At 37.9% G+C, this 26397-nt stretch overlaps 1 protein-coding gene across 2 annotated transcripts in view; it reads right to left on the bottom strand.

The window, feature by feature from the left end:
• Positions 1-26397, bottom strand: part of adcy5 (adenylate cyclase 5) — a 62517-nt gene that overhangs the window by 6933 nt on the left and 29187 nt on the right. The window contains exons 2-15 of one of the 2 annotated variants that reach the window (XM_057335707.1): positions 22585-22734; positions 20956-21077; positions 14370-14481; positions 12370-12497; positions 10394-10552; positions 9352-9493; positions 8908-9045; positions 6345-6367; positions 5738-5897; positions 4025-4122; positions 3060-3147; positions 1134-1250; positions 632-796; positions 304-479 (exon numbers count right to left, since the gene is read on the bottom strand). In XM_057335707.1, the coding sequence (XP_057191690.1) occupies positions 304-479; positions 632-796; positions 1134-1250; positions 3060-3147; positions 4025-4122; positions 5738-5897; positions 6345-6367; positions 8908-9045; positions 9352-9493; positions 10394-10552; positions 12370-12497; positions 14370-14481; positions 20956-21077; positions 22585-22734 (1778 nt within the window). The remainder of the gene's footprint in view (positions 1-303; positions 480-631; positions 797-1133; positions 1251-3059; positions 3148-4024; positions 4123-5737; positions 5898-6344; positions 6368-8907; positions 9046-9351; positions 9494-10393; positions 10553-12369; positions 12498-14369; positions 14482-20955; positions 21078-22584; positions 22735-26397) is intronic. The other variant, XM_057335708.1, reaches the window with a different exon arrangement.

Here is a 26397-nt window from a genome sequence, read left to right as displayed (position 1 = left end):
AGAGAGAGAGAGAGAGAGCGAGAGAGAGAGAGAGACAGAAATATAGACAGTAGGTGGAGAGACACATATAGACAGGTAGAGAGAGACAGACAGGTAAAGCGAGACATAGGGAAAGAGAGATAAACAAACAGAAGATGGACACAGGTGGAGAGAGACAGACACAAGTGAATAGAGACAAACAGACGGAGACAGACAGGTTGCGACAGGCACTAGTGGATACAAACAGGTAAAGAGAAACAGACAGACAGGTACGGACAAAACGGGGACAGACAGGCAAAGAGAGACAGATACATAGATACTCACATGGCATTGGCCATGACAAGCAGGTCAACGTTGTCAAACAGGGTGACCTCAGGCACCTCGATAATGATCACATACAGGATTTCAATAAACAGCATGAGGAAGAGTTTCCCAATACTGCTGATCTGCAGGAACACCGAGCACGCCAGTAAACTCAACAGTACACACGACGAGAAGTACTGCAGACAGAAGAAGAGACAAACACATACTTCACTTGAAACTACATCATGTGTAATGGATGACATCACTGGTAGTAATACATCAAACTGACATCCTTAAAATAACAGCAGGTACATTCTGATCAGTTACTGAACCGAGAACAGTGGCACACCTCCGGGAAATTGCAGGTGGGTGATGAACTGGTGCACAGGCTGTCCTGAGACCAGAGGGTGTAGTTGAAGGAAGAGCTGTGGACATGGCACGCGTTCACATCCCCGCGGCTGATATTAAACTCTCGGCTTAAACATGTCTTCAGGTCATCCGCACTGCAGGTGAACTAATGGACAGATCAAGAGGAAAAGAGGACACTCATTTGAAAAGAAAGCAAGTCAGACAACTTTTTACTGCAAAATAAACTGTTTAGTGCCTATTGAGCAGCATGAGATGAGTAATAACCAAATATATCTGAACACAGAATCTCGCAATAAACCAAAGACACAAAATCCCACAGAAGTCAAACATTATTATAATGATTATGGAGTCATGTTTTTCTGAGATTTTATGGTCTATCTGTTGGAACCGATCATGATTTGTATTATTCTGTTTGCTTGAGGTGCAGAAATTGCAAAGCTCCATAGAATGAATCGTCTCTGTGAGGCTTTTGGGAGACTCACAATGTTAATGAAAGCAGAGAGAAACACCAGGACGATTGTAAAAACCCCCACCAGGGTGCTGTTGAGTCTGGACTGAACAATCCTTTTGGATAGAGTTTGCAGGGGCATAGAGAAAAACTGTCAAGAGAGAGAAAAACAAACTTTGTGAAATATCAGTCGACAGTATCTTCTATGCCACAATATTAGAAGGCTATGATTCTTTGTTGTTCCAAAGGATAAACATACAGCCGTGGGAAAAATCAAGAGACCATTCCAAATTTCCATTTAAGCAGCATTTCTAGATGTATTGTGGTCATTCCAGTCCATTGTCTGTTGAATTTCAACCAAATCAAACCTCAGGAGTGACAAAGTCATCCAACAGCTATGTGAAAGACTGACAGCATGACAAGACTCATGAAAACTGTGATAAAAATCCAGGTGATCTCATAAAACTATTTTTAAAAATAAGTTTTCTTTGCAGTATTTAAGGTCTGAAAAAATACTGAGCATCTTTTCTGTTATTTTGACCGGTTTCTCCGGTTTTCATTTTCTGCAAATAAATGCAAATATTTTTCTTTGAAATTTGGGGGGAATATTGTTAGCAGCTCACAGAATAAAACAAAAAAGTAAATTTTACCTAAACACATACCTACTGTATAATAGTAAAATCAGAACGGTCTCTTCATTTTTTCCGCAGCTGTATATTCTGTAGGGGTGTCACAATATACTAGTATTGACAATAATCATGATTGTTGATATGGTGTTAAATTTTCTAAATATTTGTATTATCTACACATATGATAATATTGTAAATAACTCAACACCAGTACACAAAAAACACAAATCTTTGAGTGATATTATTTTTCCAGTAACACAATAAGGTTTAACTTGTTAACATTAGTAAATACATTTGCTATCATGAACTAGCAATACAGTTTTTTTAGCATTTAAAAAAAGATTAGTATTTTTATTATTAATGTTAACAGTTTTTTTATTTTGTTTAAAAATGTTTTACTAAACGCTGAAATTAACATGAACTAACATTAATACAGTAAATGTTGCTCATGTTAGTTCATGCTAGCTAATACTGTACATTTACCAATGTTAACAAACACAACCTAATTCTGTCACTTTTTTCTTTGTTTATACACTATCGTGATTGTTTTGGTCACAATAATCGTGTAATGCAAATTCGTATATTGTGACAGCCTAATATATACACACACACGTTTCCTTATCTATCAAATAAGGACATTTCATAGACGGCTAGTAATAAACACTATAATCTAAAAGAAAACTGCATTTTTGCTCGCTTTTGGGTACAAATTTGTCCCCAAAATACAGTTAAGTGGGTACACACACATACATATATAGTTGATGTTCAGTCTGAAATCTTTTGCCAGTTTTTGACTTTGCAGAGATTCTGTGAAACTGAGGCTTGCTGGTAGGTTTAAAACCTCTCATTCCACAGAATCTCAGAGGAAAGATTAGCAGGTTGTATCCAGACGGCCCGAGCTGCCCGCGCAGCAGGCACAGTGACCGTTCCACCTCGGTGTGCACTAAAGGGCTGCCAGCTTTATATTGTGTCTCTGAATTGGCTCAGTGTGAGTCAGCGTCTCCTGAGACAAGCTCAGAGTACCACACCTGAAAGCCCAATATCAATCAAACCCAATCAGCATATTTTATTGCCGTTTCTTTATAGCAATAGTGACGAGAACTAAAAAGGTTTATAAAAAACAGGGAAAATGTGAATGTGTTAAGAGTTGGTCTGAGAAGGATGCTCTAATGCATTCTTTGAACTTTGACAATGAACTTTGTAATCTTGTGCATTAACATGGTCCTGGACTGGAGAGAGTTGACCAGCCGTCTCCTACAATCGTGTGCGGCCTGCTGGAGAACAAAACTACATTTACCATTTAAAGATCATCCGAAAGAACAATTACTCACTCCAAAACATGAGTAAATGGCTGAAATGAACATGACGGCCGTCAGGAGGACCAGACACAGCACATAGAAGCCAACCATCTGCCCAGAGCTGCACAACAACACAAAGGGAAAAAAACGAAACAAGGTGAGTTTCAAATAAAATCTCCCATATATTAGTTTATTTAGTACTATGAAAAAGTATGTTTCTTACATGAATTACATTTTTAAGGAACGGTTCACCCAAAAATGAAAATCCTGTCTTCATTTACTCACCCTCAAGTTGGTTATAAATCTGTATACATTTCTTTATTCTGATGAACACAGAGAAAGCTGTTTAGAAGAATGCTTGTAACCAAACAGTTCTTGGCCCCCATTAAATACCATAGTAGGGACAACTGCTTTATAAATGTCTTTGTTCTGTTGAACACAAAAGAAGATATTTTGAAGAATGTAGGAAAGCAAACCGTTCTGGGGCACTTTTGACAATCATTGTAATTTTTCCTAATATGGTAGCCTCAGAACTGTTTGGTTACAAGCATTCTTCCAAATATCTTTCTCTGTGTTTATCAGAACAATGAAGTTTATACAGATTTGGAACAACTTAAGGGCGAGCAAACGATGAGAGAATTTTTATTTTTGGGCAAACTGTCCCTTTAAAAATTCGTTTTAAACATCTTCTAAAAATGCTATTCATTTCTTTGGTGTTAATAGTTTATAGGGGAAAAAACTTGATTTCACATTCAAAAGGAGAAATTTAAATATGTGTGGATGATCTTTAAGTAGGTTAAATCAAACAGTAAAAATCTGCTTTGAATATTGTGGCTGTTCAGGTACTGATTGTCTTCATGTTTCATGCAAAACGAAAAGAAGCTGCTGCTTCTGTCTATCTGATAAAAACATTCTCATTCAAATTCAAACATATTCTGGGTTGTTTGGCTAAGCATTTGTTTGGATTAGCGCGTTTCGCATCACTGAAATGTACTTACTGCGGTACAATGACGATCTGAATGAAGCAGATGAATAAAAAGACGAGGGAGGCACAGGCCACGTATGCACCGAACCTGGCGTCTACCTGTTTCGAGTACTGATGGAGACATGAGGAGAACGAGTGTGGTTAAAAATAGAGTACTGGTGGATCGACAGAAGTGTATACCAATTTTTGAGATTTCAGAGTCAATTTACATCTTTGCGTGAAGTGGGACGTAAACAGTTTTAAGTGCTCAGTTTCTAGTCTGGAAGAGTGTGTAAAAATTCATATTTAGTATTCATATTCATATCTGTGTGTATACACAGCCACGTAAAAAAAGGGAGACCATTTCACATTTTTATTTAATCAGCAGTATGGGCTATATGCATGCGTTACTTCCGCGTTTCACAGGAAGAACCCGCGTCAGTTTCCGGCACACCGCAGTGGTATATATAAGTGGCGTTCTACCGTATTTGAATGTTATAACGACATGTAAACTGATGATAGTATCATTTCAAATATGGTAGAACAGCACTTCTATATACCACTGCGGTGTGCCGCAATGTACAGCTTCTGCTAATTTTAACTATTTTCTCAGTTTCCCATTTCTCTCTGCTTTAGGTCTCCCCAACCGGAAACTGCAGGGGTTCTTCCTGTGAAACGTGGAAGTATCGCGTGCATGTATAGCCCATTGTGGCCATTCCAGTCCAGCGTCTGTTGATTTTCTACAAAATCAAACCTCAGGAGTAAGATAAAGTCATCCAACAACAAATGTGAAAGATAAAAAACTTTTGTACAAATGTTATTGTTGTTTTGCTTGAAAGTTAATATAAACTGGTTTTCTTTGCGGTATTTGAGGTCTGAAAAATACATAGCATATTTTCTATATTTTGACTAGATTGTCCAGTTTTAATGGTCTATTTTTATTTGAATTTTGGGAGAAATATTGTCACAGAATGAAACAGAAATGATCATTATACCTAAACACATACCTATAAATGGTAAATTCAGAAAAACAGAAAATAATTTTGAAATGGTCTATAGATTTTTTTCCGCGGCTGTATATATACACATCTGTGTGTGAAAATGTAACCGGACTGAACATAGAATGAATTTATAAAGTAGAACTATTGCTTGGTTCATAAGGCTAAAATATACTGAATATAGACAATAACAGACAACGAAAGCAACATTTCTTTTCACAACGGACTCAGAAGAGAAATACCAGTCCATAACCTGCTAAAAGTGCATGCATCTGCAAATGGAAGGACCAACTTCTTTTACCAAGAAATTCTGTCATTCCGCTTGGCTCATACACAATGTTACACCATAAAATGACTTGAATCAATGTGAGGCATAAAGACATCAGTCTCTGAATTCTTCTATTGCTTCTATTCTTCTTAGCACCAGTGCCACATCTTTGAGCTATGCTCCTGCATACTTTTACACTACCTGCACAAGGGTTCTAACATAAAAGACTTCTGATTGTCTGTCTGGTCTATTTTTAATGCCCAACCTGAGAAAAACAACCTTAAATATTAACTATCGATCTATTAGAGTTGTATTTTTTCCTAATGAAACACATCATTGAAGAGCTTATACTCTGTTCCTCACAAACAGCTGTCATGTTATTCAAGTTGTACGATAGATAGTTTACAAGCAGGTTTCGACTTCTGTTGGCTTGTACTATACAGTAAAGAACTGAGGCTTGTCAGGGGTGCGACAGCTGTACCTTCTTCTCCAGGTCAGGCTCGCGGAACGTCAGCAGAAACTTTTTGACATGTTCAGAACGCAACCGGTCGATGCTCCGAGCGTCAATAGCGCGGCCCAAAAACTCGTCCACCTCATCTTCAGGGTTCAGGTTTTCTTGCGTGTTTCTGAAAATGAAATGTCTAGATAACACAAGACGAAACCGTTTTTCCCACTTCTGCCTTTTTTTAGTTAAGCTTTGCCTGTGCTATTATACACCCAAACTCTTATACTTTCACACTAATGGCTGTAAACCGAAAAGGTCAGAAAAACTGAAAGTATCGAACTGACACATATGCATCACACGGGCAGATGGATCAAATACAGTAGAAAGTAATAGTTATATAACAAGACAACGCTACAAACATTTTTGCAGAATCTCCATTGTCTACAAAATTCCATGTCCATGTCTGTTTATCTGTATGCTAATAATTGCATTGAAAAGTTCTCTTTTATATACAAATAAGTGTAGTGATCTCACTTCACTAAACACCTTTTCACAGAAGTCTGTTTTTTCATTGTAGTAATGAAATATTAATAAAAGATTAGGCATGCAGGGATGGAAACGAAGATGTGCGACTGGTACTTACTTGTCTTTGGGATCTTCAAATCCCTGAAACAAAATTGATACAGAAAATGCATCATGCATCAGTGGAGTGCGAGTCAACATTAAAATATCTGCATTGTATAACAAAACAACAGTGACCCCTTCTGGATAAACTTCAGACAGGGCATAACAATAACTGTCCAATACTAGGGAGATGGGGAGCTCGGAAAGAAGTACTCAGAGAAATCAGAAGTATTCAGATGCTCATATGCCTTTAATGTGCAGTAGGTTGCAAATTTTGGGTGAACTAATGTTTTAAAGTTACATGTCAGCTATACAAAGCTTATCACACCAAAAACAGACTTTGTAGTGATGTGTGCAATATGCATAAGAAAATCAAAGTGCAAAGTGTCGGCTAAGTAACATCCTACATCAAAAAACAGCAGATAAGTTTGTCAAGACAAATGGGGATTTTTAAGCATTAAATCTATTATGGGCCCTTGTAGGGGCATAACAGCAGTCACTAAATATATTGTTTCTCAAGACCAAGATGTACTCCCACACATAGACTACGGTCCAGTCAGTATGTTAATGTGTTACTTCATTTGTTTCTTTCCTACGACTGAGCAACACTTTCTGGGCCAAATCATGCCTCTAGACAATACAACAGACAACAACAGGTGCTGTTGTTATTATGACACATATAATCTATTACTCTGAATACACCACATGTTCAGCCTTCATTTCTGCAGAGTTTGTGTAGGAGTTAACAGATCTCTGGTAATGAAATGGAGTTGATTTTTAAAGGTGCAGTGTGCCATTTCTGCACTTCCATGGTCTCCAAACAGAACACCACAAATAACGGTTTTTAAACACTTTACTGCAGGCTTTTGGACTGACAACTATTCCTAAAAGTATTGCTTCATCAAAAAATGAATATTTTATCTCCCTCATTTTTACCCCTCAAATGCCACCCTAGACTTTCTTCAGTTGAATATTATGTTTTTATGTAAAAATATCTTTCTCATTTTTGTCTTCTGAAGTGAAATGATACACCCGTGAGAGAAAATTGATAATATTTTTAGCTTATTTAGCTAAACTGAAACTTAAACAAGTAATACATTTGAATATGGCGACATGTTGATATAGTCAAATCTCATTGGTTCTCATGTGTCTTGTGATAATACAATATGACTAGTCATGAGACATTCAACAAACAATGAGATTTGAAGTTATGTAACGTGTCACCATATTTGAATATAGCACCTTTTTGGGGTCACGTTTTTGCTAATATGCTCGAAATATTGTCTTCTCTCAAAGTGTATTATTTCACTTCAGAAGAAGCTTCGCTTTGTATTAATCCACTGAAGACCTGTACATCTAAACCACAAGTCAAACGTTGAAAACAATTGAGTGAAATGTTTTTGATCTTAAATGCTTAAATGCCTGAAATGGACAAAAATATAACAATCCATTTTTTTAATAAAAATGTTTTTGAATGAATAATGAAAAAAAGCAGCCAATAAGAGCGCAGAATAGATAGAAACTACTTCAATATTATTTCAGCTCTTATTGGCTGCCTTTTCTTTATTATTTAGACCAAACATTTATTTCAAAAACTTTATTAAACAAAATGTTGGTTTTCTAATGAAATGAGTTATTATGTTTTCACAATTTAGATCAAATGCTTTTTAAGACCACAAAATACATTTTAGTCAAGTGATCATAAACTTTTGACAGGTAGTGTACTGTATATATACGGTTTCATCAGACGCACACACATTGTCCGATGTTAACTGTCGGTTTGTGTTTGGTTGTAATATAACATTTATATTTATAATCGTTTAAAATAATGTTTTATTGCATAAGAATTGTATTAAATGAAATTAAAACTACTCGACAGTTCTTGATTCTTTGCGGCGGTCACATAATGTTTATTTTTGTTGTTGCCGCTGAAACCGTCCATATGAGGTGCTGGATATTCAACTGCAGAAAAAAAGATTAATTCATTTGGGGTAGCTTAAGGTTAGAAAATTCTACAAATTGTCATTTTTGAGAAGGAAAGTATTTTAACATTAAAATAAGCTACAAACCATGGATGTCTGAAATGTGTCTTAGTGAGAATAAGTTCATCTGGACTTCTGTGTCCCTTTCTACCATGTTAGTCAAGCTCAGATGGAACAGGTGATTTAGACAAAAAGAGATAAGGCATATTCCCATGGAGCAGACACAGGAACTAATTGGTGGTTACACTTTGCCTGATTAAATCCCCCGGGGTGAAATGTGAGGCAATCCAGCTTTATTTAATTAGAGTGCAGTTCCCTTTGGGTTCCAGAGCGGAGGAACCAAATGAAAGTGCAGGGAATACACAAAGAGCTGGAAGCCATTTACAGTACCTGTGGCCATAAACCAAAGTCCTTGGGATCGTTTTGGCTTAGTTAACACATAAAATAAAAGTCCTCCCCTGTCAAATGCTTTGTCCTTCAACACAGAAGATAATGCGGGTTACTCATGGCTATTACAATAAATGCAAACCCAACTGTTTTTCAACCCTCATCCTACAGACTACTTTCAAAAAGGCCCTTTCAAAAGTGCCTCTTCCTCACCATCCTCTTCATCTCCTTGGGAACCTGATTTCCTGCCAGGTGATTGTAGAAGGGTCGGTCCGTCCAGTGAGTGCTGTTATGGTTAACCGAGTTGGTACTTTGCCGGTTCATCTTAGCAATCATGGCCTTTTCTTCATTCTGTAAAGAGAAATAAAAAACCGCGACGTCTTACGGTCTTTGCTTTTTAATGTCACACTCGTTAACTAGCTTGTCTTTTGACGTCACTTTTTCCAGAATGTATCTACATAACAATGAATGTAAATTAGCCATCTAGCGCCCAGTGCCGTGTGAGTCATGCCATCTCAGAGCGCTAGGTCCTTCTGCTGCACAAGGACGTGAACATTAATGGAAAATAATTGCATAACGACGTGTATCAGGTAACAAGTAATAATGTTTAACATATTTTAGATCTAATCTGTTGAAGTTGAGAAAAAGGGGTCTCACCCGCTTCTGACTGCAGCCCACAATGAGGTAGGTTTCAATGCTGTGCTTTTTGAGATAGACGTTTCTCTCTCCGCCGAATCCAGGTTCTACATCATAATCCCCGTTCAGGTAGTTCAGGGTGGCCTTGGTGATATGGATACGCCTGAGAGGATAAAAACACTTTAATGTGACATGTAAACAGGAAGCGGAGTTGAATCCAATCACAAACAATATTGAAATACTGCTGATAAAACTAGTACTATATAGTGGTTTTTCTTAAAGGGATAGTTGACCCAAAAATGAAACTTCTGTCATGAACTACTCAACCTCAAGTTGTTCCAAACCTGTATACATTTATTTGTTCTGTTAAACACACAAAAAGAAAAATGTTACCAACTGACATTTCTGGGGCATCATTGATAACATAGTGGGAAAAAATAAAATGGTTGTCAAAGGTGCCCCAGAACTGTTTGTTTTCCAAAATTCTTCTAAATATCTCATTTTGTGTTCAACAGAACAAAAAAAGATGGTGGTCAATGGTGACCCAGAAATCTCAGTTGCTAACATTCTTCCAAATATCTTTGTTTGTGTTCAACCAAACAAAGAAATTTATACAGGTTTGGAAAAACTTGAGGTTGAGTAATTCATGACAGAATTTTCATTTTTGGGTGAACTATTCCTTTAAGTGTTTGAAATAGAACAAATTATGCAGTGTTAAACATTCTTGTCACATCAACCTCATCACATTACATGCTGTGAGGTACTGTTATCACCTCAGGATGAAACTGTTTTTTTTGTATTTAAACTCAATTTCCACAAAAATGTCCTGACTCTTGGTAGTTCGATCGAAAACATAATGAAAGCAGTTAGGTGGTATGGATTGCACTGGGAATTGCTTAGACACTTGTCCCAACTAGCCTTGTGTTAATGAAAAAAGAAACACATTCTCAGATCCTACATAAATTGATACAGGGAGTTCTTTCCTAGGATTTTCTGAGGTGAGAAAAAACACCATAACAAAAATGCAAAGGTTTGAAAAGTAATCCAAAGTTCATAAACTTACCCTGCTTTGCCTCCAGCTTCCATGTGATTGGCCAAGGTTACATCGTTGGACCAGACATCAAACTGCCACTTCCTTAATCCCAGCACCCCACAGTGCACTCTCCCGCTGTGGATACCCACACGCATGTTCACGTTCACACCAGTGACTTCTCTCACCAACCTAGAGAACAGCCAGAAAAAAAGACAAACTCTTGATAATTCTGTGAATTATTTCCATTAACTATTAACAACATGCCAAAACTGACCTCTACACTGAGGTTTACACAAAAATGATGTCTTGCAGTATTTACAGTACAGTATGTATGAAAAGTGCAGTGAGCTGTGTCACTTAAACTTAAACTGTCCTTCAGTCAAGGAAAAGGAGACCGATGTATAACTGATGAATATTTCAGGACGTCTCTTATCAACATAATGCAAAAATTGAGATAGAATAGAGGTATACTGTGTCCTCACATTTCATATATTTTATTGAAATAATATGTAAAGTAGTGACCAGAAGTGATGCTGGAGGAGCATATTTGTACAATAGGCCTATTTGCTTTTAATGCCTCTTCAAATTAGATTAAATTAATCAAATGATGAAGTGTTCAGTGCGAAATAGACAAAACACTAAAGTATTTATAGAACAAAATTATTTGCAAAAAAAAAGTAAACTATAGCATATCAGGGAATATGGGTTTTCGTCAATTAAAAAAACAACATGTTCATAGAAAGTAAAGCATACATTAGCCGGGTTTCCATCCAAATGTGATGCGAATCTTTTCAAAGATGAAAATAACAGGAGGAATGACTAATGCGAAATTAGTTCCTCGAGCGTATCACGGTGGTATTGGTAACCAACAGTAAATAAAAAAGACCAGAAAGACACAATCAACGGTAACAGCCGCTTTGTCTCGTGTCTTTAATGTTCGTTACGACAGAATTTATTCGGCAAATGCGTTTCCATCTCCCATTATTCGCATGAACTGTTTTTCGCAAAAAGAAATACCACCTTAAGCGAGCGTAAAATTTGGCCTTTTCATCACTCGTTTCTGATGCGAAACTACAAAATGCGCATAAAACCAGGGTGAGGGAAACACGCCTATTGACAAATTTTCGTTCCACTTATTAATATTTGTTGATCCACTCTCAGTAATATTTAGTAGCCATTCTCCTGGGTCTTGACTCATCAAACTTGCATGTGTTGTGTACGTTTTTCTTAGTCTCCTTAAATTCTTCTCAAAGCTGAACTTTAATTGACATTCAATTCAAATCACAACTCTGTGACATTTAAACAAACTTTAAAGAAGTTTTTAGAATACATTTGAACGTGAATTGATGACATTTTTTCAAAGTTCAAAGGGATGCTTCCCGTTTTCCACCCCCATAAAATAGGTGCCAAAGTGGATACACTCTCTCTGAATTACACCTTTTAACTTAGCACAAGTTGTGAACCGGACGCCACACAAAGACGTGGCAAACAAGCCATCAAACTCCTTTGAACATTGAGGGTGACAGGCAAGTCTGCGAAAAAACGGCCTCTTCCTGTGTGATAGGGCGCTGGGGCTGTTGGCCGCCGCTTCTGCGACTAACTCACTGGGCTCAGAGCTAAGCTCAGAGGAAAACAGACATGTGCTCAGTGGAGCAGAACACAAGACCCTACCAATCCTGCTTTAACAAACAACTGCTCAGACATACTCCACATTAGAGAACATAGGCCACATGCAGAGACAATGTCTACTCAATGAAAACAACTTATTTAAAAGACCCTCTGACCCCTGAACCATTGTATCGTCTAGCTGAAGTGTCACTTTCCAAAACAGGATTTGAAACTTTTCAGGCAATCTTAAGTGTTTGAACTTCAGAATACAGTATGTGGGTCTATTGCACTACTTTAGTCTACTACTGTAGTCTCACCGAATCATAAGAAAGAACTTTACGCAGCACAGAGGTCATGCTGTTCTTCCTGATGAACAGAAGAGTCACTGTTATACTCACGAGATGGCTTCAATCATGTCCACACCCATCTCCACGCAGCAGTGCGCATGGTCGGCACGGGCGTCGGGCAGCCCTGACACGCAGTAGTAGCAGTCGCCCAGAATCTTAATGCGCAGACAGTGATTCTCCTGCAGACAGAATGATTAAACACCAAGAGTCAAAATTACATTTTTGCAGATGAAGTGAGAAAACCTTCATCCTTGCCATCCTTTTTTGCATATAATATTTTTGCCCATATTGCATTACAAATCTTGGCTGTGGTTTTCCTTGCATATTTGTGGCAAACAGCACAGGTAGATTAAAAGAAAATGGAAAAATAATTTGCGACATTTACTTTTTCTATGCAGCCCTTCAGCTCTATGTCACTTCATAATGTATCGGTCACTAGGGTGGGATGTTAGATGGCCCTTATGAGGAATGCGTCACATTTACAGCCTTGATCAATTTATATCAACACCACATACTTCAAACGTTTTTCCTTTTAAGGGTGTGGATTTTATGTAGGAATTTAAATGATTTATGAAGAGAAAACATGTCTACGCCGAATTCCCAAATGGTTTAGAAAGGTCAGATTTTAATCTAGTTTGTCTGCAGTGTATTTTTATGTAATAATCTCAGTATCCAATTTGAAGTGAAAAAATGTAACCCGATTTGTTGTGATGTTTTGCTTGGAAAATCTGAGTAGTCTGAAGAATAGCCAGCACTCCTCTGTGTAAAGGTTGGGTAACGCTTTATAAACAGAAAGCCCATTAGAACTGATCTGTAACAGGGCTAATGGATTTCAAAGAGGCAGTTTAATTTTAGGCGCTTTCCAAGAATCAAGTACACTTTGGTGTCCAGTGACTTTTTTTAAAGATGAGGTAACACGCGCGGTTTCTGCCAATCTCATAGTAATCCCGAGTACCTAGTAGTATTGCATACTTTGTATCTTCGAAGAGTATTGCGTTTGATCAAATTTGTAAAAGAGAGATACAGCTGTACGATTATTTCCAGAAAAAGACGAGCTGCTGGAGGCGGGCAGGGAGGACGGAACTACAGCATGAACATCCAGCGTTATATCCACCTTTTATACAACATTCATCCCCGAAATTCAGTGAGAAAACAAACACAGCTAAACTTCCAGCAGCCGTGTGAAGCGGCATTGATGGGCGTGCTCTTTCTCTCACGCTCGCGCGTGCGCTCTTTCGCTCGGTGGATGACGCGTGCGCGTGCTTTTCCAGGAGGATTGTCCAATAAGGGACTAAGAACCCTTGTTACGAAATTGAAATCCATGTTCGAAAAAATATATTAAAAAACATGCTGTTACCCAAACAGCTGTTTTTCAAAAAAACTGTAGCACAGAATCATTTTGGTTGCAAATTCGGTTTTATATTTGGTTACGGGTCAAAGACGTATAATGCTTTTCGACATGACAAAATAATTTATATCTATTGCAGTTATTCAAACATTAAGCATGTGAGAAACCAGCGCAGAGCAGAAGAGGAAGCCTGAGGCTGGGCACAGGACTCACCGCAGCAGGCACGGGTCTCATGACAACCACCTGAGTGTCACCCAGCACATGTCTCGATTTATCCCACAGCCCACACAACAACCTCTATTGTTGCTCGTCGGGGCAAAAGTGCGTGCAAACTTTCTTGTCTTTTTGCCCAAAGGTTTTAAGAAGTGTGCAAACATTTGAACACACAGCAGATGATTCTGTCTGGGTTGCATCTCTCTGCGCTAGCAGAGGACGTGCACGCATGCATGGCGACTTCACTGCGATGAGTCACTGCCCCTGGTGGAGATAACAAGTAGATAGCTGGACTGGAAAAGCAGCGGGGATCATTGTGCAAACCGTGAATGCAAACCCTCATCCGACAGGAGGGAGGAACGTCTGTCTTAGTCAACTGCGCGAGTGGGATGCAGGCGGAATGAATATCATTCTGTCTCAGCTTGCCACCGTATTGTGCTAAAAAAGCTGTTCGGCAGAGGCCAACGTGGGCCGATCTGCGGATACTTACGGCAGCTAGTTTGTCAAATCGTGCAAAAAGCTCGTTGAGGGTCATCACTAACTCCTGCGCGGTACACTGGGAAGCCAGACTGGTGAAGCCCTCGATGTCAGCAAAGAGAATGCTGTGGAGACAAAGAGAGAGAGACATCAAAGAGTAATTCTTTGTTAATTAAAAGTGTTCTGCATTACACATCATCCATCCTTTCATATACATCTGCAGAAAAACAAGAGACCTAATTTTAATTTAAACAGCATTTCTAGATGTAGTGTGGCCATTCCAGTCCAGTCTCTGTTGAATTAAAAAAAAATAAAACCTCAGGTGTGACAAAGTCATCCAACAGCAATTTAACAGACTGAGCACATAACAAGACACACGAAAACTGTGATAAAAAGGTTATCACATATAATATAAAAGTAAATATGAACTTGTTTTCTTTGCAGTATTTGAGGTCTGAAAAAATACAACGCATCTTTTCTGTTATTTTGACCCGTTTCTCCAGTTTTTGTTTTCTGCAAATAAATACAAATAGAAAAAATATATATTTTAAAATCGGGAGAAATATTGTTAGTAGTTCACAGAACGAAAAAACATTTTATCTAAAAACATACCTATAAATAGATAATTCAGAATTTTTTTTAATCATTTTCAAATAAAATATTTTTTTAAGAATTAAGAGCTCATGCTTGGTATTGCGAAAACAACGCAAAGGTCATGAGCTCAATCCCACCATTTAAGAAGTGGAGCTTGAATGCACGAAGTCATTTTGGATAAAAGCGTCGACCAAATGTGCGTAAATGTACTGTAAATGAGCTTATACTATAGCTTGCTAGATTTTTGAATGAGAATTTTGAGTACTTTAAAATTGTAAGCTTGCCAAACTACAAAATGCTCATAATTTAAAGTAGCTTTTCCAACATCAATAAAATATAAATTTACTGCACTGAAAAAAAAAACATTAAGTCATTCTCACAAAGCATTACCACAAATTGCATGGTTGCCACGGTAACCCGGCAGACAATTCAAAGCATCACCCACAGCTATTCTTTTCAACTGACTATTTGAAAGGCAGACTTTACATAGATACAATATCAGCTAACTGCTGTGATCCCAGCGTTACAGCTCCATTACCATGCCAATGGCACAGCAGACAGGTTTGGACGTGAGCGTGCACTCTCTTTAGCATTAGATGACATTTATATTAGGAGAATGTTGGGTCCACGGAGAAAAAAAAAGTGGGAGGCCAGTAATAGATATGGCTCTTCTTTGCGCCTCGAACGCCAGACCAAACAAAAGCTTATGGGCTGTAATGACTTTTCCTATTCAATATTAATTTGCAAAGCATTCACTAGATGCTGACATTGATCTAGCTGTATTCCAAACAGCTCAGGGCTGGTTTGACACTAGACTTGGCGTGACAAACAGTAGAGAGATGGACAATTTTGAATAAGACCAAAACTATGGTCAGAGATGCTTCTCTGTTTGGACTCAAAAGATAGTTATCGAAGATGATTTCCAGAAATGTTTTAAGTTGCCCAGAAGGCAGGAACTTCTCACACAACACAATGTCACGGCTAAAGAATCCTCCCATGTGATGTTTGTAAGGCTCGCTAAAGACTGAGGCAACTCAAGTGTACTAGTTTTAGAGCACTGGGCAATTGTTAGCTGAAAGACCAAAATGTTGACAATTGTTTTTTGCTGTTAAATAGGAATATGTTCGACTGAAGGACATCTATACTGAATAAACGAGTTTGCTCCAAAACAAAACTTACATTTAGAAAAAAATAATAATGCAAGGCATACACTTTTCAACTACATCAACACATCATGCGATGCTCAATTAAAGGTGTTGTGTGTACGTTTTTGAAGGATCTATTAACAGAAATGTAGTATAATATACATAACTATGTCTTTAGAGATGTATAAAGACCTTAAATAATGAAGTGTTATGCTTTTATTATATTAAAATGAGCTATTTCTATCTACATACATCATCCTCTTACATGGAATTCGCCATGTTGTTTCTACAGTAGCCCAAAACGGACAAACTGCTCTATAGAGCGCATTTTGTAAATACGTGACCTCCTTAGAAAAAGAAGCAAAAACGCAACGACATCTTTGTTCAGGGTTAGCCATCGTAGTACTTCGAAAGGGAGGGGTGGAGTGAGCCGTTGGTTGCAATTCGAAACCTTACCTCTAGATGCCGCTAATATCTCCACACTTCTCTTTTAAAAGCATGTCAATGAGTTTGTAACCATACTATTATACTATTAACATTGAGAAATAGCCACCTTCTCAACTCTTAGGGACCCACTAGGCACTGTATGTTTGTATGTCTCCTTTATTTGACACAGTTAATTTCATAATGCTTATGAGATGATGATTTGAATCAGGTGTTAAATAAGAATGACATACTAAATGTACAACGCTGTGTATCCCCTGCCCCAGGGAAGCATTGCGTTACATGCGATGTGGACAATAGATCCCCCAGCTGCATTTTAGCCCACTCCCAACCCTATGATATCATGACACCATACAGATTTATTTTCGTAGTCCTGATCAAAAACAAATGAACCAAAACATGAGTTGCCTTTATGACAGTGCCAAGTCAATGGAACTATAACAAGCACTTTGGCTGGATAGACCGTGTTTACGACAAACCAATATTTCATGTGATTTCTCCAATATGAACCTCTTATTTTCTGGATGCTGCGGGAGCATTTTGTCAAAGCACAGATTATTCATTCGAGGATGAGCCATGCGGCTTTGCAGTGGTCCATATGTGTATGTGCATCATAGCACATCATTAGAAAAACGTTCCATCTCCCTACAGTATGTCGCCTTGACAAGTGCAATTTACCATAGCTGTTCAACAACCTCTCCAGGACCAAGTAGGAAAAAAGTAGAATAACTAAATACATAAGAACTTCAAAATGATTTTTAAGATCATAATATTATATAAGATCCTTGTAGATTTATTTGAATCTCTCAACAATAAATGTAAAAATTCACTATTAAAAATCAGCAAGAAAACACCAGAATTGATGTTACTGGCTCCTCAAAATTTCCCATTTTTTAATAACTATTCCTTTAAAAATGTATAAATATCAAACAGCCCACAAACACCACTATGGCTAAATCGGAAGCCTCCCATTAAGTACACAGCACACTAACCCCCCTTATACAGTATTAGTCATAGATCAGAGGTCTCTATAGCTGATGGATCTATTCAAGTTAGTTGCTATACATAGCGCCTCAAATAAAAGGCCTTCCCTGAGTGGGTGGATTAAGGTTAGTTGATTCAGAAAGAGAGAGTGCAGTTCTCGGAGGGCAGGCCTAAAGCTGTCTGGGCTGCTAGAAGCATCTCAGGCGGATCTTTAAACCTCATTTAGCTATTAGCTTGAGGTGACTCATCAGCTCTCCGCTGCCTGGACCAAAAATGTCACTGTAGTGTGGCGCGATGGCAGCGCTTCTCTTAAAAGGGATTCCAAACACATTATGGGCTCAGGAGTATCTCTGCCAGCTGTAATAAACACACTTTATGTCCTTTACTAGGTGCTAGTAATCTGGGGCTTTTAAGCGTGTAAACATGACGCAGAGCATGAAATGAAATCCAGTCTTTCCCTAATGGAAAACTTATCTACATCATTAGCACTATGGAAACCCTACTTCTCACAGGAAAGTAGGTGTGGTGTCCTATCACAGATGTTGAAGTCAAAGAATGAAAAGGCATTCACACAACCCTCATTTGTTTGAGATTTCTCTCTAAAGAAAACAACACAAAATGATATCTGACTCATCCTGCACTGCACAAGCTTTTGTCCAATGAAATGTTCTCTAGAATAAGAATGTCCCTCCGCCAAAGCCACTTGTGACCAACAAGCAGTAAACCACTACGCATGGCTATCACAAAAAAACAACTTCCTCTTTTATATGAAATCAAAATATCAAAAAATTATAGTGAGCTCCTGTAGTCTACATACTTTAATAATAAATGTATGCATTGCAAAATATTCTTGGAATACATATATGGTTGACTTTAAATATGTTGTTTTTTTGTATTCGTCATTGGCTCCAAAACAATGATTCTTGCTGAAGACAATCCTAATGAGTTTGTGGTGACAGCAACCCTAAATGTCAAATTACTTTTGAAACCAGGATGGCTTATTCTTACTGCGTTGACAGAACAAAATACAAAAAAGACAGGAACTGAACTGTCTAGTCGGGCAGTATTACACTGCTGTGAGGAAAATCACACCTGGAAGCCATGTTTTATAGTACGAGGTCACGCTTCCTGCTTATACAGTATAACATGACACCCTAAATCCTTCACAGGTCACCACTCGGCCTTTATCAAAGCAGCAGCTCGAAAAGTCTTTACTCCAGACCCCTCATCCCCGGAAGCGCCAGGGCAGCTGGCTTTCATCAACACATCAGTTCAGCCTCTGTAACAGATGCCAAAAACACATCTTATACCACCTGCACTTGACTTTCACTTGATTTAAATACTGTATGACCGCTTCTTTGTGACTCAAGATGGGCCACTGTTCTTCTGCGGATGCATTTTTAAAAAGTTCATGCAAAAATATTTTTAAAATATTTCCAAAATCATGTTTTTTAATGTGCACTCCAAGTAATAACAATCAAACTGCAGTTGGGTTGTTTTGATTAAGTAATAATCTCAAAAACAGTTACCTTACTAACACAATAAAGCACAAATAATATGTTAACATAATAAAAACAAGATTTTTTATTTAAATTTTAATGAAAAATTATTTTCTATCTTTAATTAAAATGTATTTGATTTTGCAAATAAACTCTTTATTTGAATTCTCTGCAATTGTATTAACTTCTTGGCTACTAGGAATTGAAATAAGATTTGACAATTTTTCAATTGTACTTAAAATTTACTTAGGACTTTCAATAAAGTTGAGGTAGCACACAAGATTCCAATTTTACTTTTTATATTTTTAAAAAGGAGAATTAGAAGTAAAATTCAATGAGATTCACAAAAGTGTGATCATATTTACAACATATGGTTTATTTACAAAAACATTATTTGTTGATAAGCAATATTTGAAATTTCACCTATTTGATCATTAATAATCTATTCAAATTTGTGCATGTTTGTGAACATTCTGTGTTGCTGTATTACAATTCTTTAATCTGACAGTTTTAATCGCTGAATTAAGTATTATAATAGTAATTTTAACAGAAAAATTCTTATATATTTGTATGTGTAATGTAATATTGTTTCACATATCAGGGAATTATGTCAGGGAATAGGCATAATTAGTCAAACTGCAAATCAGTAAATTCTTCCTTCTTGTAATTTAGATTCAATTTTCAATGTAACATCCTCTGTGTTCAAATTCAATACAAATTTAACTCATGAATTAAAAGAGAAACTATTCTTAAATTGTAAAACTCTCTTCATCTGTAGCCTTTTCAGTTGTGAAACTAATTGTCAGCACATTAATCACGTCTTCTAATGCTTCACGTACCTGGTGCCGCACCAGATTAACTACAATTTATTCCTTACGCAGAACTCCCAGACTCTTCATCCCACAACTGTGTGGGTTTCCCTCAAGAGCAAAGATTCAAAAACAGTTACTGTTACATAACCGTCCTCAATGAAACCACTGGGTCCACCAGTAACAGACCTACTGTATCAATATTCTACTTAGCGATATGAGAGGCAAAGCATATCACTTGGCTGAACACTTAAACTGTTTCCTCTGGACGGAAAAGACAAACTCTCAACTACAGACAACAACACAGGTCAGGTGGTCAGCACCTCCATGCACTGATATCTAATAGATATCATGCATAAAAACACTTCAACTTGGTTAGATTTGAGAATCATCATGCAATAATCAATTCCCAGACTGCTACAATGTGCATTTTCAAGAAGAAGAAAAAACTACTTACAAAATCAGCTATATTTATATTATATAATATATTTCTATTTACAAGGTAAATGGGTTTTCTGTTGCTTTATATGCAACTTCAAAAAGACGTCCTCCAAACATCATTCACAAATATCTGGCTGTGATTGGTCATTCTACAGTACATGACATGTCAATCATGTACAGGTCACTTCTGCAATTCTTGGCCAGAATAAATTGCAATGTATCCCAGACGTAATGCCCACAGTCAAGTGCCAGTTTGCAGAACCCGCTGTGAAAACATCGCATCTGATTCCCTACTTTCAAAAGCTGCTGCCATAGGTCTGAACAGCAGCTGTTGTCAATCTGCAATCCTATCATAGTAAAGGTCTGGTGTAGAGTAATAATCCCCATTCGTACTGTCCGTGATGAACCATAGGAGACGAGCCAATGCTCACCTTTCTGAGCCACAAGAGGGAGCAAAAATTAACGCCTATTAGTCCTAAAGCCATGAGCTGCGCACCAAAAACTAGTTGCCTACCTACGCTATTGTCCCACAGAGCCTCTTAACCTTCACACTTCTCACCTTCATTGACTGTAAAATAATTGTAATTATTATAACAATAGGTCTGAGAGAAAAGGTTTCATAATTGCTTTCAGGTGCAAAGACAAACTACTGTCCTCCAAGCTATTCATGGGGTCTGTCTTACCTGACATTGTCATGCTTCTGAATGTAGATCTTGTGGAACATCATATCCTCTTGTTTGGCATTTATGTCGGCTTTCATCTCCAAGGCCACATGTCGAGGAAGCACAGAGAGTAGGAGGCGCTCCTGAAATTGTTGACAATGATGGGGGTAGAGGGGGATAGAGGAAATACTTGTAAGAAGAATAAGAAGAGTGACGTGCTATGATGGGCAGCAGAGCTCAATCATTTGTTTAACTTCTCAACCAATCTCCCATAAGAGGAGATCTATCCATCTATCTACTGTACAACTATGTACTGTTCATCTATCTATCTACTGTACATCTATCCATCTACATCTATCTACTGTACATCTATCCGTCTTTATCTATCTACTTCACATTAGGGCTGTAAAACGACTAATCGCATCCAGATTAAAAGTTTGTTTTTACATAATATAGGTTTGTGTACTGAGCAATATGGTATAACACATACACATATGGATACATATTTAGGAAATATTTACATGTATTTATTTATATTTACCAACAATTTAAATGTTTATTAACTTTTAGATTTTTCTTAAATATATGCATGTATGTGTATGTTTTTATAAATACAAAATTAATTATGCACAGTACACAGACATACAGTATATTATGTAAACACAAACTGGATGCGATTAATCGTTTGACAGCCCTACTGTACATCTATCCATCTACATCTATCTACTGTACATCTATCTATTTATATCTATAAATCTACATCTATCTACTGTACATCTATCCATTTGCATCTATCTACATCTATCCATCTATCTACTGTACACATATCCATCTATCCATCTATCTATCTGTCTGTCTGTCTCTCTACATCTATAGCCCTATTCGCATGGGATTAGTATTACCTGGGGTCCTCTAGTCATTAGTAATAATTGCAGAGGTTGTCTGTGATCTTAATCCCGTGCGAATCGGCCATGTCTGTAATTTGTAAAGTAAAAATTCCCCCGCAAATGACCTACCATATTTTGACGAACACCGAGGTCCAGTGATAATATTAGTCCCGTGCGAATCGGCATCTCTGTGATTTGTCGGGCTCATATATCATTTTTCAAGGTTTTATCCACCGGTTGCGAATAATGGAGGCTGTGTTGAAGTGTTTTGATATTATTTCTGGTGCTGGGTCATATCCATACCTGCCAACACTGTCGTTTTGGCCGGGAGTCTCCCGTTTTGTTATTTCTCATGGAAACTCTCGTACAACTAGAGGCTATACGCAAAGCCTTGCCATCACATCCGGGAAATAAGTCCGTAAATTTGAGTAAAATCACAGGCTTTACTTATCCCGTGCAAATGCGCCACATGAAATACAGATGTGGGGAGGTCATTTCTAAATCACACGAGGTCCCCAGATAATACTAAACCCGTGCGAATAGGGCTTATGTGTCTGTCTGTCTCTCTACATCTATGTATCTGTCTGTCTGTCATCCATCTACCTGTCAGTCTATCTACATCTATCTACCTGTCTGTCTGTCTGTCTGTCTGTCTACATCTATCAACCGTGTGATTGTGTGTATTTCTATACAGTATAGCTAGAAAGTAAAAATGAAGACACATTTAGCAGCCACCAGAAGTGCCCTTAAAAGTTGGTCTCACCTGTTGCTGGTTTTCTCTTTGAGAGTGCAGTCGGGCTTGAATACATTCTCTGGTCTCCTGGAAGGCCTGTCTCTGTGAGCCCTCCGCTGGGTAATGCGTGCACACACCCACTATATTACTGCAGGAGAAGATCAGGACATTGGACACAAGCTGGGGAAAACAACAGAAATCAACATAAAAATATGGCACAACAACAACAGCTTTCTCGCAGAGAATCTTTGTCAACAGTACGTTTTAAGTTACTAAAACTTTGTTTTAAAATATAGGCTTATCACCACAATGTGTACTTATCATTCCGTTTCACTCATAAAATCAAAACACTTTGTAAACAAACCATTTTGCAAGTAATTTTAAAACATGAACACTGGTGTTTGGTTCTAATAAAGCTACAGGAAGTCTCGGAGTCTTAAAATAGAATGCTCGATAAAGACTAGCCAGACAATTGGGAAGCTGTTCAGTGTCAACGCATTTCAATTTATCTGGGCTAAAAACCCCTCCTCCCTCTCTTCTACAAGCTGGGTCAGGAACTAGGCGTCTCGACTCCTTCCAAACTCTGGTATTAGGGGCAGCGGGGTCCGTTTCCATAATATCTCCGCCTGAACTGAACTTCAGCGGACATATCTCTTCTACGACCTCAGCCTCACCAATCCCTTCAGCCTAATATGGTTTATGTGTTATATCATGACTTTATTATTTGTTGTGTTTGGACCATAGAAATAGAATAAGCAGAAGAATGCTACTTGCTATGAAATGGGCGGCGTAATGAGCAGAATAAGTCTTTCACTTTTAGATACAATGAGTCTACATAATAGTTCTTCTGTTTTAAAGTCAACATGAAATCTAAATTTAAAAGTTTATTTTGTTAATGCATGCTCCTGGTATGGTGCGAATATATTGTTGTTCAAAAGTAAAAACAATTGCTGCGCAAAAAGGTTAAAACTCGTTTTATTTTTAAAAAGTATGTGTTTGTCAGGTACGAATTCTTAGATTAAAAGATATTTTTTAAAAAAATTCCTCATCCTTGAGGATGACAACATTGTGTCTCCCTAGAAAACATTTATTAGCAAACAACATCTGCCAAATGTCGTGAACAGGTGTGAGGTCAAAGTAATGACATTAAAAGGTCACACTTTAATGCGCTTCTGCTTTTTATGTTGAAAACAATAGTGAAAAAGAATACGCAAACATGAAGAGTGTTCACCAACATCAACAAAGTACATTAAGCATCATGCAAAAAAATTCATTAAACCTTTCAAAACAAGCTTTGTGTACTATGTGTATTGTTCATCCTTCCTCATTCGTATGTCACTTTGGATAAGTGTCTGCTAAATCAATAAAAGTAGTCAATTGAAAGAAGTAAATAAATACAGTATTCTCATTTTTAGGTAAACTATTTGTAGTGAGTCAGTCACAGAGACTGAAAGCAAAGATGTCCGTTTCTAACACGCTTTGCTCTCCTCGGCTGCAGTATTTGTGTTACTAATACTGCCATTTCATTTCAGCCGAGTTAACTTCTTCCGATTTAATATGTGATATCAGAACATTATCGTAGGGCAGCGGCTGCAATAGTGTTGGGTGTCTGTCTGTAGTACTGAATGAAAAAGCTCTGGTCCAGGTGTGCATTAACCCCAGTTCCAACAGTACCACTGAAACGCACACACTCTCGCTTCAGATAAGACTTCCAACCCACAATGCAAATATTCCGGGGCAATAACTCTCGGTATTAATAAACTCCCTTTTCACGTTCCGCAATGGCCTTATTAGAAAGCTGGCAAAATCACCGAGTGGGAGGGGACGCGAAACTACCCTTTGTTTCGGCTGTAGGAATGCGGGGATCCAGAAGCTATCAGAGGGGAGGAGAAAGTGTAGTAAGCTTTCGTTTTGAATACATTAATGCATGCATCACACTTCTTGAATCTTCTCATCCGTTGTTTTATTTAAAAGTTTTATTTAGAAATAATATAACCCACCAGCTTGACGGATGTATCCACGTTGTGCAGTTGGTGGAGCAGAGCTGGGGGAAGATGGGCCAGCCATGGGAGGTCAATAGCTCATATCTGTTAAGGGCAGCCAGATGCAAACGCTGCAATTTAGAACAGCTGCAATTTAGAACCACATCCCTAATGGAAAGCCGCTTTCAGCTTTAAAAAAAACTCCTTTTACAGAAGAAAAAGTTTAGAAGGTTTTATAAAAAACATGACTTGTTGGTTGTATAGCTCTTTAAATAAATAATTGTACTTATGCTTTAAGGCCTGGTTTACCAAACACGTAAAAGCAAACTTCTTGCTCCACAAGTGCGATTTCACATCCCAATGCATTCCTGAATGTGCAATGCAGAATCTGCAACGTGTTAGCCAAGCATCTGCGTATTTGCGCATCTGTGTTTCTACAAGTGTGGGGATTCTGGTCCCAGATTGCAGGTTTTTATCTAAATATCATACTGAACACACCACAGTGACAGGGGAGGCCCTTGTGCATATTTTAGGATTATAAACATTACAAAGAATAATATTCAACACCTTCAACCATCACAATACAACAACAGCCAACTCGCAACTCATTTGCTATGCAATATAGCCATCAATCATGCGGGAGCGATGAAACGTATAGAGCTGTCATCTCTGTTCCACAACAGAGCCGTGAAGAGGCACGACTGGCTACGCTGTCTGACTGTGTTTACAGATGTGTACTGCTTCAGATGGCATGATCTGTAACTAGGGAACAGGCAAAGCCCAGCAAAACATTGTTTCCTGAAGATTAATGATTGCTGGCGGTCACATAAAAGTCCCACAGAGCAAAATGTGCCGAAAGTCAATATTTGTAATAGTGGCCCATTTTCCCCTATCCTTACCCACCCAGCTTAGTCTGACAGTTCGCCAAATCGATTTTAGAGAAAGGCGGATCATACGGATACGGATCATTTTACTAGATTAAAGAACAGTTTAAAGTGATGGTTCACCCGAAAATGAACAGGACCATCATTTATTCACCCTCATGTCATTCAAAACCTGACATTTTCCTGTGGATCACAAAAGAAGATATTTCAAAAAATGTCTCTGTTGTTTTGTGTTCATTCAGTGCAAGTCAACGGAAGCCAGTGTTGTTTGGTTCCCAATGTTCTTAAAAAAACGTTCTGGAATAGAATTATATGAGGGTGAGTAAATAATGAAAGATTTAATAGAAAAAGAATAAAAATGCATAAAATATCAGATGTGTCTAGTGTTTTCGCCATGGGAGAAAGCTCATGTCATGTGACCTCTAGTCATGTGATAGTAGCAGAGACTTTAACAGAAGTCCTTACAGGGTTTTCTATTGACCTACACAGAAGAAATTTCCATAAAACATTGATAAAGATCAAGACACACTTGAGAATCGTCCACGTCTTTTGTGAGGTATTTTAAAAGGACACTTCTCCTTTAGAGCCCTTAGAGTTCTCTCATGGTAATAGCAACACTGACACTTGTGTGATCCATGGTCTCTCGGAGTCTGAAAGCCTCCTAAATGTCACACCTTTGAAGACAGCACCAGGTCCACTGACAAAAAAATATTCAATATTTCATCCTTCACATCAAACAAATAAAGCATACGTATATTCCAAATATAGCCATTGCAAACGCCAGCCACATGTGGCTCTGGGCTTTGGCAGTCGCTCTTTGATGTCAGTAGTGAGCTTCAAATCCAATTTCCCTCTACACTACAGCTTACAGATGCAAGCAAGATACAAGCGTTTCAATACTGTAATGAAGGTATAACAGTCAATAGAAACTTAGTCAGCAGACATTGATTATTGCAGTACGTATGTATAACACATTC

Source organism: Triplophysa rosa, linkage group LG6, assembly GCF_024868665.1.
Source record: "Triplophysa rosa linkage group LG6, Trosa_1v2, whole genome shotgun sequence".
NCBI classification, from domain to species: Eukaryota; Metazoa; Chordata; class Actinopteri; order Cypriniformes; family Nemacheilidae; genus Triplophysa; species Triplophysa rosa.
This window is presented reverse-complemented; position numbering and strand designations above follow the sequence as displayed.